This window comes from Oryctolagus cuniculus, chromosome 3 (assembly GCF_051225735.1).
Source record: "Oryctolagus cuniculus isolate XC-2025 breed Fujian yellow rabbit chromosome 3, ASM5122573v1, whole genome shotgun sequence".
In the NCBI taxonomy this organism is placed as follows: domain Eukaryota; kingdom Metazoa; phylum Chordata; class Mammalia; order Lagomorpha; family Leporidae; genus Oryctolagus; species Oryctolagus cuniculus.
Genome location: NC_142869.1, coordinates 162,972,495 through 162,986,268, shown reverse-complemented (window position 1 = coordinate 162,986,268; position 13,774 = coordinate 162,972,495). Strand labels below are relative to the sequence as shown.

The window sequence follows — 13,774 nt, the reverse complement described above, 5'->3', positions numbered from 1 at the left end:
AAGCATGTTGAAAAAAGGAGGGGAGTTCAACATAATAGCCGAATGCAGAAGCTGGAACAGCATGTAAAGAAACAGTGTCCCAAGTGATTGAGACCAGGAAAAATGTCCAATGTAACATTGGTTACTACCTTTGTCTAGAAGAAAGTCACTGGTTTTAAAAATACCCAAATACAAAACAACTATTTTAATTCAAGTGTTTAAATTTAGAGAACATATGCATTGGTGTTAAGAAAATAACTGGTACTGTGATACCTGTGATGCCGGCATCCCATATCACAGTACCAGTTCTAGTCTCAGCAGCCCCACTTCCAAACCAGCTCTTTGCTAATGCCCCTGGGAAACCAGATGATGGTGGCCTGAGCACTTGGGCCCATGGGAGACCCAGGTGGAGCTCTCGGCTCCTGGCTTCAGCCTTGCCTAGCCCTGGCTGCTTATGGTCATTTGGGGAGTGAACAAGCAAATGGAAGATCCCTGTCCCCCCTCTTCTACCTTTTCCACTGCTCTTCCTGCTTCTCTCATTTTGCTCCTCCCTCTATCACTCACTCTCCCCCTCCTCTCTCCTTCTCCTTTTATTTGTCACTCTGCCTTTGAAATAAATAAAAATAAATTCATAAATAAATAAATAAATATTTGTTAAATCTTCCATGAGAAATTTGAAGCACTTGCTTTTGGTCTCTTCAAGTGTTAGCAGCTGTGTAAGGTTTGGGAGCGATGTGGACATGATAGATTTGTTTGCATTCTGTAATAAGCACTTGATGCTATTTCTACAGTTTTTTTTCTTGCCACCCACCAAATTTTCTTGGCACTGAGAAAATATTGGGTTTACAGTCTGAGGCTGGGATTCTTTCTAGATTTTCTCTCTGCTCTCTACGTGGCTGCCGTGATGATCTCCACGAGTCACAGTTTCCTCCTTTAAAAATGAGACTGTTGGATCATAGCTAATCTTCCCTTTAAAACATTGCATGCTTCTATAAATGAGAAGCAATGGCTTAAAGGTAATCTCCAATGCCAGTTCTCAATCTGAAATATGCCAAAGCGCAGGTACAATTATTTTGAATGGCATTCATTTTGAGCAATCTACTTATTTCTAATAGAAAAGTAAAATAGAAAATAGAGTTTAAAAAAGGAAATTAACTGAATGCATCTTTCAAAGATAACTAGAGCCACTTAAGGAAATATTGTCATATAATAGCTACAAAAAAGACTTTCAAATAGAGCACATTCAAAACAAGAACAGATCTGGGGGCAGGGGAGACTTTATTTTGAACCATGAATTAAATGATGCTTCTGCAGCTGAGGTAGTGGAAAAGAATGGCATTTTGCACCTTTTACTTCCAAGATGAAGTTACTACCAAAATGTTATGTAATTACTACAAAGACAATGTAACAGGACTCAATAAGATGGAAATAAAGATAATGAAGTGTGTTTCTCTGTTACTTTGTATCTTTTTGTTGCTTCTCATACTTACTTTGTATCTTTTTGTTGCTAATGAAATATGATGTGTGCTCTTTCCAAACAAAAAATTCAATCCTCAGTTTAAAAGTGTGACTCAGTAGGTCTAGGACTAAAGAAGTCAGAGGTAAAACCAGCTAGTTGTGTCACACTCAGTATGCTTCAACTGATGGAAATTTTAACCTAAATCTTTGTTTTATTAAAATCTAATGGTGCCAACTGATGGTTTCCTTTTTGTTTTGCAGGCCTGGAGCGAATTGCTCGGGATTCGTCTTATGAGCAGGAAGGAAAGGTCCAATTTGTAATTGATGCTGTGTATTCTATGGCATATGCCCTGCACAATATGCACAAAGATCTCTGCCCGGGATACATTGGCCTTTGCCCACGAATGAGTACCATTGATGGGAAAGAGCTACTTGGTTATATTCGGGCTGTAAATTTTAATGGTAAGTTACAACTATGTTTTTTTTTTTTTTTTTGTCTCTAAATACTTTAGAAGTGACAGGGTGTGTTTCTTCCCCCTATTTATAGAAGACACCAGGCAGAGTAGAAAACACAGGATTAGAAGATCTCTTTTTTAATCAGAAGTGTGAGTTTTTCCACCTGCTTTTAAATCCCAAACATATTTTTTGTGCTACCGTTAATCTGCTCCTGAAAGATGCAAATGTTAAAAATAAACCTCTATCAATCAAAATATTCTACTTAAATATCACTATTTAAAAAATAACTTGGAAGGCTCATTTGAAACCATTAAAAACAGTAGATTTCTTTGAAAATGTTTTGTTCATGCCATGATTAGAAATTGTAGATGTTTTGAAACTGATTTTAATCTTTTTAAACAAGGCTGACTTGGAAAAAGTGGGTGATGTGGAGTTGCTATATATTTATATTCCAAGAGTGTTAAGTTTCTGTGTCTTTTCTTCCTTTGTATTTTTCTCAATAATTTAGCCAGTTGAAAGTAAGGTGCTGAATACAGTGCAGTGTGGATGGGATTTTTCCTACTGTAGAAGCAGAAATGTTGCTTCAGTGATTGCCACAAAAACTGATACAGAACACACTGGATTCATAGTATTGGCTTGAGGATAGCTGAACTTGTCTGAAGTGATGGAATTATTGGCTGTTGCTGTTCTTTCATGAATGTTGTAATGGTTTCTGCCCATGACTTTGACCATTATTTCCAAATGAAATGATAGAATGCCCTGAGCAGTCTAATTCTTTTGGTTTGGCTGTAATCCACACAATGGACATGCCTCTGAGCCACGCACAGCACTGCACTGTCCATCACAATACACTCCAGTGACCTCAGCTGCCAGCCTTTCTCAAAGAAGTACAAGGTCATCTTCAATTTAGAATTCAAGTGGAAACTTCTTTTTCTTTGTTCAGGCAGCATGAGGCAGAATTTGGTTTACATTCAACATTGGATATCCCTTTCTTCAGATTTTTTTGGGGAACATTGCATAGCGTTAATCCTCTTTTTTTTTCTTCCTTTTTTTGTATTAAGGGGAACTTTCAAGCAATGATCAAGTTGGGCCAAAAAGGAATGTTCTGATGTGGGTTATTTACCATAATGTGAGGTTGAAAAACACTTCACTCATACGATATTGTTAGTTAGTATGTGAGAAGAAGAACACAGATAAGTCAGTTTTCTCAATAACTAGAGCTTGTCTCCAGGGGACGGGGATCTCTTAAAGAAGCAGTGGATTATAACATTTTAAAGGTGAATTACAGATTTCTCTTTTAGTTTAACATAGATCAAACCTCAGCCATTCCTTGATGACTTCAGTTATTATACTATACTCTAATATAATGATGCTTTTAACAACTATTAAGGAATTTCCTAATGTCTAACAACTATTAAGATGATTTGCCTCTAGACTCCAATGATCTCTGAGTTCTTCTTTTCACTTTTTATGGTTTTCAAAATCCTCTCTGTACCTGATCAGACTTCTGTTGCTGTGCTTATCTTTTGAGATGACTCCTTGAATAATTTGCAGTTTAAAATCCCCTGTGGAACGAGAAGCATGAAATGGTTTAATGAAATTTCACTAATTTAGTCCAGAGGCAGCTATTTTGCATGTAGACTGTCTTATGCACTGTGATTGGTGCTAAAGATACACTATTCGTAAAAATAGGCAAAACAGTCATGGGGTGTAGTTTCTTTGGAAACTTAAATAAACACAAACATATAACTGTGTAATCTGCAGTGAGTGCTAAAAAACAAGGTGTGCTGGACTCTTGGAGTGTATAACAAGGAAAATTTCCCTGTTCTACAGTGTTAAGGCAAATGAAATCTGTGGGGGTGTCTGAGGGACGGGTGGAGCAGTAAGCAGGGACATATGGAGCAAGTGAGATCTTGTAGCCCATTCTTAAGGTTTGCTCTGCATGTGCAAAAGTAGTAGGAGACTACTGGAGCATAATAGAGCTGTATCTGGTGTAAGAGTAAGTGTACTCCAGGTGAGGATGATGGAAAGCATGTGGATTTTAGTGCAAGAATTTTAAACACTGTGTTTGAGCTACTTGGAGCATAATTTTAGTAGATCTGAAATTTGGCTGTGATCCGATAGCTGACAATACAGGGTAAGAGACTTGAATATAATCAAATTATCATATTATGTAATCTCTTGATTTTTAATATTTTTCAGGATATTCCTTATTTTTTTAAAGAAAAACTTCATTATTATCTGTAATGTTCTTTCCCTGTTAACACCTTTCTTGTTTGTGGTTACAAAGACACACTGGGTTGTTCTGAAGGACACTATCTAAACTATTAAAGGAGCAAGAAAGAATTATGGTTACCAGAATCAAGGATTACATTAAGATCTGAGCTATTTAAGCAGTCAAAGCATAAAAGAGCATTCAATGGAACACATAATTTTCATTACATGATAGAAGCAAGCCTATCTGTTTTTCAGGAGACAATGAATTTACTTGGAAATTGTTTCCAAAAGAAAGGTATCATATGAGATTTGACAGCCAAATAAACAATGTTATTTAACAAAATTTTGCAGCAAAAGCAGAAGCCTTGTCTGGCTATTTTTGCTTTTGTACTGGCAATCAAAGCTAAGGCATGTACTGTTCGTAACATTGAAGGGTATTTGCTGAAAGTGTGTTCAAGGAGGAAGATGATAATCTTCCTTGATCTAGATTTATAGTTCTTTAGAATTCTGATGATGTGGGATGCACCACATTCTCTAAAGCATATGTGAACATCTCCCTTAACAGTCTGATCTTTTTAAAAAAGGTTTATTTCTTTATTCGAAAGGAAGAGTTATAGAGGGAGATAAAAAGGCAGAGATAGAGAGATCTTCCATCCGCTGGTTCATTCCCCAAATGACTGCAATGGCTGGAGCTGGGACTATCTGAAGTCAAGAGCCAGGAGCTCTGAGATTGGAAGTGGAGCAGCCAGGACTCAAACCAGCACCTATATGGGATGCCAGTACTGCTGGCGGAGGCTTTTACCCAGTACACCACAGCACTGACCCCTACAGTTTGTTTTTAAAACTCTGTCATCATTTCCAGAAATCTAACATTTCAGCCAGTTCAAGTAAAAACTGCTAAGATGAAGGCTCCAACATGCCCAATCTACTTGCTGTTCCAGTTCTGGTCTTGGAGGTAGCTTTCAGGGTCCTGGTGGCTGAGTGGTGCATACTTCCAACCCACAGACTTACACATCATTGTTCCTCACAGGGCCTTTGAGAGATGGTAGGCAGACATTTAGAGTTTGTGTTCTCTGTTGGCAACCTAGCAAACAGCTTTTTTATCTTGTTAATTGGATACCCATTGAGTGGATGGTATAGGTGGTAGTCAGTGTTCTTATATCCTCACCATGTAGTATAGGCAACCCAGTTCCAGGGCACACAGGCCCCTGGCCAACCCAGTCATTCCTAAGGACCAATTTCAGTCACCTCAGGGGCCCAAGTGTGTTCAGTTTGATCCAGAACTTCTGACTCTGCTTGATAACCAAATACATTTTATCAAAGTCATTACCAGTTATCAAATAATGAACTTCTTAAGACATCCTGCAAATTTTGTTTAGTGTAGCCTCTGGATCTTCTGTGTGGATCAGTGAGCTATAAAATTCATTCTCCAGTGATTAAAAACATTGGCCCACTGGACGGAATCAATCACTTGGTAATACCTATTTAAATATTGGATGGAAGCTGTCTCCAAATGTAATAAATAAACCTGTCAGAGTTTATTTTATACATGTTTCTTTTTGTGGTCCCTGCTCTTTTATAAGTGTTGAACTGTGCCTCAATTTGAAGGAAGACTGTAGTAGTCATGATGGTAGGAAGTGAAGAAGCCCAAGCAACTGGATGCTGCACAGGATATGGGCATAAAATTAAAGAAAATGATGTTTAAAATTCCGTCTTAGATTGTAATGAAGTGAGTTATCCTACTTAAGTAGCAGTGCAAAGATACTTGGTTTAAATGATCATGCTGCTTTCTGTGTATTGTTTAACTGACAGTATAAAGAATATATTAGGAGCCGGCGCCGTGGCTCAATAGGCTAATCCTCTGCCTTGCGGCGCCGGCACACCGGGTTCTAGTCCCGGTTGGGGCGCCGGATTCTGTCCCCGTTGCCCCTCTTCCAGGCCAGCTCTCTGCTATGGCCAGGGAGTGCAGTGGAGGATGGCCCAGGTGCTTGGGCCCTGCACCCCATGGGAGACCAGAAAAAGCACCTGGATCCTGGCTCCTGCCATCGGATCAGTGCGGTGCGCCGGCTGCAGCGGCGGCCATTGGAGGGTGAACCAACGGCAAAAGGAAGACCTTTCTCTGTCTGTCTGTCTCTCTCACTGTCCACTCTGCCTGTCAAAAAAAAAAAAAAAAGAATATATTAGAATTCAGAATGATTAATGTTTCAACTCAGAATTATTAACAAAATAACTAGATAAAGGTAAAATAGTCCAAAGCATATGATACAATGGTGGTTTGACTGATTTTACCTAAACTGATTTTTCCATCATTAAAAATTTACCTGAACTATCTTCTGCATGTGTATTGTGAGCGTAATTAAATCAGGGCACATCTAGAATTACTCAGGTTTTCTTTGCAAATTTTCTCAACCTCTTCTCTCAACTTGGGAAGTCAGAGGAAGCAAAGACTTTCCTTTTAGGATTATTTTTATTGCTACTACTTGAACAAAATGCTATTTCTATAAATTTTTTAACTCTTCAGATTTATCAAAAGAAAACATAAAATACAGGAGTTCAGATTTTTTAGAAACTTAAGTTCCTTTGTCAATTCCTTACTGCAAGGCAATAAAATATTAATATTGTACATCCTGTATAGAATCAAAGATTTTTTTTCTGTTGTTATGAGAACCTTCTTCATCTTAAAAGAAAAGTGTTGGATGGGATTCCAGAGACATTCGCCCTACTGGCTTTCCATAATAGGGAAAGATATGTGCTTATGCCAAGGGTAGACCAAGCACAGTGGCACATTAAAGATTGTTTGATCATAGGTAATAGAAACAACTTAAGCTTGCTTAATTAAGCTGAAATGAAGAATTTATGAATGCATGTCAATAAAACACATGGAAGAAAATGAATACATCTAAGAAAAGAACTGGTTTTAAGAAATTGTAACTTGTCAAAAACCCAAACTTCTTACTTTGTATTTGTATCTTCTGCTGCTTTCCCATTAGCAGGGAGCTGGATTGAAAGTGGAGCAGCCGGTACACTAACTGGCACCCATATAAGATGCTGGCACTTCAGATGACGGCTTAACCCACTGTGCCACAGTGCCGGCCCATCTACTAGTTATTTTGAAACAACTAATTGTCAACTATGGCTATCCTGCTGTCCTATAGAAAACTAGAAATTATTCCTCCTTTCCAAGTATACCGCTGTCCTGTTAAAAATCTCACCACCCTTATCCTCCTCTTCCCAAGCACTGGTAACCAATATTTTTTTTTTTTTTTTATTTTTTTGATAGGCAGAGTGGACAGTGAGAGAGAGAGAGAAAGGTCTTCCTTTGCTATTGGTTCACTCTCCAATGGCCGCCACGGCCGGCACGCTGCGGCCAGTGCACCACACTGATCTGATGGCAGGCGCCAGGTGCTTCTCCTGGTCTCCCATGGGGTGCAGGGCCCAAGGACTTGGGCCATCCTCCATTGCACTCCTGGGCCATAGCAGAGAGCCGGACTGGAAGAGGGGCAACCAGGACAGAATCTGGCGCCCCAACCAGGACTAGAACCTGGTGTGCCAGCGCCGCTAGGTGGAGGATTAGCCTGTTGAGCCGCAGCACCGGCCGGTAACCGCTATTCTACTCTCCACTTCTATGAGGCCAACTTTTTTAGCGTCTAAATATAAAATAGACACAGATGTTAAAGCAGAAATTAGCGGAGGATAGTTCAGTTTTGCTATGTCAAAGGATTCATGTCTCAAATATAAAAGAAGACACAAATTTAAATACATTGACATCTCAGATCAAATGGCAAAATGTGTAAATGTTAATAAATATTTGAAAATGTTAATCTGTTTGAATAATCAAGGAAAGAACAGTTAACAATTAGTCTCTTTTCCATACATAAAATTTACATAGACTTAAAGTAATGATAGTAATGATTAAAAGGCAATTGTGTAGTCTCTTCCAGATATATTTGTTGAAAGTAGATATTGATGTGATTTTTTTTAAAAGATCATTTGTGCAGTACATATCAGTGTCTTATTTTCTTCTTGGGATATTTTCTAAGGCAATTGTTCAAAATAATTGTAATTTATTGAATAACAATAGATCTCAGGATCAATGGTTGGAATAGAATTTATTGAAAAACAAGGAAGCAAAATGCAATTTTGTTCTGTGTTTGATTAAAATCCTCCAGTACCACATTTGTGGCAGCACAACAGCTTCCCTGGGGATGGGGTCCTAGACTTTGATGCTAGCTTGACCACCACTGTCCTGTGTTACTAACCCATCCCAACCTCTTAGCTTCATCTTCTAAATGGAAGCATTGTACAAAAATGAGCTAATCTAAGTTTTCTCCCAGCTCTAAAGTGTCTATATATTTTTTAAAGAGACAGGTATCTTTTAAAACACAGATGTCCATAACCATTCTTATTGTCGTCTGTCTTTAGTTTATATTCATTTTTATCTTTTATAAATTACTCATTTCTCCTAGATACATTTTACTGGAAATCTTATAAAGTACCTCATAAAAGGACTCTGCCCTAGACATCAGGAATACAATGATTAATAAAATGTGCATCTATGAGTGGTCATTTGTAGCTTAGCAGGGGAGGTAGAGAAATATGTGCTAACAATAATTCCACTTGCTAGGTGATATAGCAGCAGCCTGGGCATATAAAGCAGCATAAGGCTGAGATGACATAAGGAGGCTACAACAATACATGGAGCGCAAGTGCCACCTGATTTGTGCTACAAAAGGAAAGTGACATTTCCTAAGGTGGACAAATTTGGAAAAGGTATTCATGGCAGAGGAGACAGTTTAGTAGCTGGAAGACTGGGAAGAACATACTGTGAAAGCTGAGAATCATCAGTGGAGGAATTCAAGAAAAAGGTGTGGAGGCCATTAGGAAAGTATATCGCCGAGATGAGCTTGGGCTGGGTTAGAAAAACCTGCCAAGCTCTAATGTTTGAATATGACACATCAAACAGGACCTGGAGCTTTTGAGCAGGAAAGTGAAGTGCGAGGATAAGTGTTTTAGAAAAATAGCTATGACTGTAATTTGAAGACTGAAGTGAGTGAGATTTAAGGCAGGGAAGATAAATCAAAATATAGGTTTAATAATCCTGATAGCATCATATCTGAAATAATAAAGTACATGTGAAATGGAAAGAAGTGGAAGACAAAGGGAAGAACTATGGATCATCTGAATGCTGCCTTTGCACTGCTACTATGCTTTGACTGGAAGCTCAGAGGTTTTGAGGAGCATCTTAACTGGCCTGAATTTCTTTCTTTCTTTTTGTGATTGTGACAAACCTGTTCCTGGTGTTAGTTCAATAATCTAGCATAGATGCTATTAAGTTGACTTAACACCATTTTCTGTTTCATCTCCCTCTGCGAGTAGAAGACATGAAAAACACGGAAGGCCAGGATATGGAAAACTTGCTATAAAATATCATCACTTAAAGTTACAATACATACTTTCCTTATGATTAAATTTTACTTATATAGCAAACAGAATAAAGCAAAGGCAAATGTGATGAAGTATTTGTTAGTCTTAAGCATAATATCCTTTTTGATAATTTCCTCATTTGAAAAAAAATGAAATATTAGTTTAGATGTATGTTATGTAATTCTTGAAGCTAAAGGTTTGCATGTTATAGAGAAATTTTTTGGAAAAAACAGGTTGAATATCTCTTTTCTAAAATGTTGGGGACCAGAAATGCTTTGGGTTTTGTTCAATTTTTAATATTTGCCTATACATGAACTCTCTTGGGGACTTAAGTCTAAACATGAAATTCATTCATGTTCCATACCACCTTCCACAAATATCCTGAAAGTAATTTTACAGTATTTGTAATGCACTTGCATTTTGTCTGTTACCCACCGTATGAGGTCAAGCGTGGAATTTTCCACTTGTGATGTTATGTCAGAACTCAAAAGTTTCACATTTTGAAGCATTGCAGGTTTTCAATTTTTGGTTTATGGATATCCAATCTATATATAAACTTTTAAAAATAAATGGAATATGTAGTGACAATGAATATATAGAGAGAAGTAAATAAGTCGATTTGAGATTAAGTAATTTTTCAGTTTCTGATTAAGCTCCAAGCTAATTATAAAATATGAATCTGACAAATAAGTCACAGAATTCAGCAGTGTAGTTTTCCTTGCCTCTGTTTTCTGAGTGAGGTGCTAAACTTTTTCTTGAGTTCATCTCTTTTATAGCCACAGAAGACAAGGTTTATTAATCTCTCATTTCCTCTCTTAAAATAGGAGGATTTACATGTGAGGCAAAATTAAGCCAGCATTAAAGAAAAGCTTGAGTAAATCTGTGAAGTGGCTCTGTTTCTTCCTAGAGTCCTATATATACCTTTACCCATGATGTTGGACTTTTTAAAAACTCATTCATTATTCTTACGGTTCCTGATCTTAATTATGTGCTTTCAAAAGAGAGAGAAGCAAATTCCAGAGAGATTAAGTGTCCCAGGCTCAATAATTGCGGGATAAGGGCTGTCTTTGGGTCTTCACAGAGCTCTAGTAGTGGGCCTTGAGTGAGGATGAGCAAACAGAGGAAGGAGTTGGGAGGAATGGAGGGTGGTGGAGAGAGTTTCTGCAGGAGTCTGCATTTTTCATAGTGATCAGAAATACAAGCTTTATCCTCTGATTCCAGTTTTAATACTCACTACTTTGTGATCTCGGGGAAGAACAAAACCTTCTCTTGATCTTTGTTTCCTCATCCATTACATGGGTTCTTGTGATGTCTAAAGATAATGCAATGAATAGAGGTGCTTAATAAAAATATAAACTCTGCTCCATGGAGGATTTTGATCAGTAGAAATATAATGGAGTAAGTGCTTAAGTCATCTTACAAAAATGCTTCGATGGGTCAGTTGGCACTGAAGACTGTAAAATCATTGGAAAGATACAGACTTAAGTATTATAAAAGGATTACTGGTGGAAAGGCAAACCAGGCAGATGTTGGTTAGCATGCTCTGCTATAGCACCATTCAGCAAAGTTTTCCCTGTCATGTCAGCCTCTGGATATAGGAACAGAAATGTGAATATGTTTTCAACATTTTCAGAGTAAATTGAACTGTGTGTTCTGAGATGGGCATCGAATGAATCTAGAATAGATCAAGTGGGGCTCATTCTCTGATGATTTCTTCTGTTTATTTCAACATTGCATACCTTTCTTTTTAAAATGAAGGAAAGTATGTAAAGGACTGGCTTCTATGTTATTAGGAGTAATTATTTTCCTGTGATACTTTGCTTCAGAAAGACTCTAAGAATATAATGGAGCCTTGATTATTTTTCCCTTTAAGCTTATTAACTCTTATAATCACATTAAGTTTTAATCACAAAATTAGTTTGAAAGGGAAGGCTCTGAATGAGAAAATTCTTTTTAATTCTGCTTTCCTAATTGTTACACTTTGGGGATTTGGAGTCTTCCATCTTTTGGATGTGTTAGAAAACCACAAGTATAATGTAACTTTTCATTTGAACCATACTTGCACCTTTGTAGCTACACTAAGTGAACAGTTGCCAAATTTAAGAGTTAATACATGTGTATTTAGGGTATCTGTGTATATGACACACACAGTCATTAGGCAAAGATTTGTTGAATGTCCTCTCATCCTGTTTCCCACTTCTCTCTGTCATTTCATCTCCCTTCATGTCTAATTTTCTTTACCACTCCTTGTATCCCTTTTCTTTCCAATATTTCTCTACTTGCTCTTGTGGTCATTCAATAACTGAGATAGTGGCAAGTGTGTGAGCTTTCTGAAGATATACTTTAGCTCAGATTTAGGTCTGCCATTTAGGTTGTGAGACCTTGGATAAGTCATTGAAATTTTATGACCTCTATGTTCTCATTTTTTGGATGGACATAAATATCACACCACCCTGTGGTGCTTTGGGAGCATTTAAAAGGTAATTCATGTTTAAAGGTTTAGTACAATGCCTGGTACATTGTGAATAATTAATAAATGGTAGTTATTGTCTTTTGTCCCCAGACAAAAAGAATATACATACTGAATTTGAAACATACACACATAAAAACTATCCCCAAATACACACCTATCTGCAAAAAATCTCCATAATACTTCGGGTTGCAAAATATCTCTTAAATCTCTAAGAGTCAGCAATATGATATTGTCTGAAATTGATTTTTCACTCCTTCAAGGTTTTATCCATCTACTCTCAAGATTTCTTGTGCCTTTTAGTTTCCTATTTCTCTTTTCTTTTGAAGTCACCTGCTGAACCATTCATTTGTTATTGGAACCTTAAGGTGCGATATGGGAATAAGAGCACACAAAACTCACACTGACCCATTTTGCCTAGGGTACAATGGCAAGACTGATAAGGAGGTAGATGCTGTGGTGCTCAGGGATGTGTATCAGAATACAGAACACCTGCTATGTTTGGACTCTCCCGAGAGACTCGATCAGAGTGTGAAGAAAACACACATGAGCTGTGCAGAGAATATACCTGGAGGCCATTGGTCACACCCAGCTCAACCAGAGAACCCTTTCTGTGCCAGTGCAGCTCAAGGTCAGAGTTCAAAGAAGAGGGAATTCCACAGGATATAATGGGTTCCTATTCATACACCTTCTTCTTTATTCTCCTCCTCCACTTCCTCCATTTTCTTATTATTATTTTTTGCATTTGAAAGTTAGAGAAACAGAGATTCCATCTGCTGGTTCACTCTCCAAATGGCCTCAACAGCCAGAGCAGGGCCAGACTAAAGCCAGGACCCAGGATCTTCTTCTGGGTCTCCCCCATGGGTGCAGGGGCCCTAGGACTTGGGCCATCTTCTACTGCTTTCCTAGGCACATTAGCAGGGAGCTAAATCAGAAATTGAGCAACTGTGACTCGAACCTGCACCTACCTGGGATGCTGGTGTTGCAGGCAATGGCTTAACATGCTAGGCCACAATGATGGTCCCAGCCATCTTCGTTTAAAAAAATAATTTGACTAGCAATGAAAATACACATATTGATGGGCAAAAGGAATGTACTACAATTCTCTCAAAGTATTCAATAATTCCTAATTTATTTTTAATCCTGTTTATGAAAATTCTCAATTCCTTCACATCCTGTTTTTCTTTGCTGTCTTTTAGGTTATATAGTGCTTTTCTGATTAGTAACCTTGGGAAATTCTGACATGTGTAACAGGAATTCCAAAAGGCCATTCCTTTTGGCTACTTGAAGCATTCTTAACTTCCTTTTTGTTCTTCTCTATCCTTCTGTAAACTTCAAGCTTATGTTGCAATTTTTGTACCCTATTGCTCCACTCTGCTTCAATCAAAACTTCAGAAAATGAGAAACCATACTACTGTCTCCCCCTGCCCCATGTTAAAGGAGTTTAAAATAAGTACACAGAAGTGCTGTAAATCTACAGAACAATACATCTTGGTAAAAACTTGAAAGCACCTGAACTAGAAACTAAACCCAAATCCCAAGATACCCAGCGGACACCTCATAGGCCTCTTGAATTCCCTCCTGGCCTTAGCACGCTTCTCCAGCACATCACTGTCCTATCTTTTTAACACCAGAAACTATGATTTCCTGCTTTTATTCTTCACATAATCAAAGTTGCCTAATCTGTACTCTTTTATGTCTGGCTTCATTTCATGGCAAATTTTGATAAAGAGGAAGTAAAGCACATTTTTTAGCATTCTCTCTTTCCTT

General features: G+C 37.9%; 1 protein-coding gene across 8 annotated transcripts in view; it reads left to right on the top strand.

The window, feature by feature from the left end:
• The window catches only part of GRM8 (glutamate metabotropic receptor 8), a 911,553-nt gene that overhangs the window by 538,846 nt on the left and 358,933 nt on the right, over positions 1 to 13,774 (top strand). For all 8 annotated transcript variants that reach the window (XM_008258244.5, XM_008258240.5, XM_051849757.3 and 5 more), the window contains one exon: positions 1,699 to 1,899. In XM_008258244.5, coding sequence (XP_008256466.1) covers positions 1,699 to 1,899 — 201 coding nt within the window. The remainder of the gene's footprint in view (positions 1 to 1,698; positions 1,900 to 13,774) is intronic.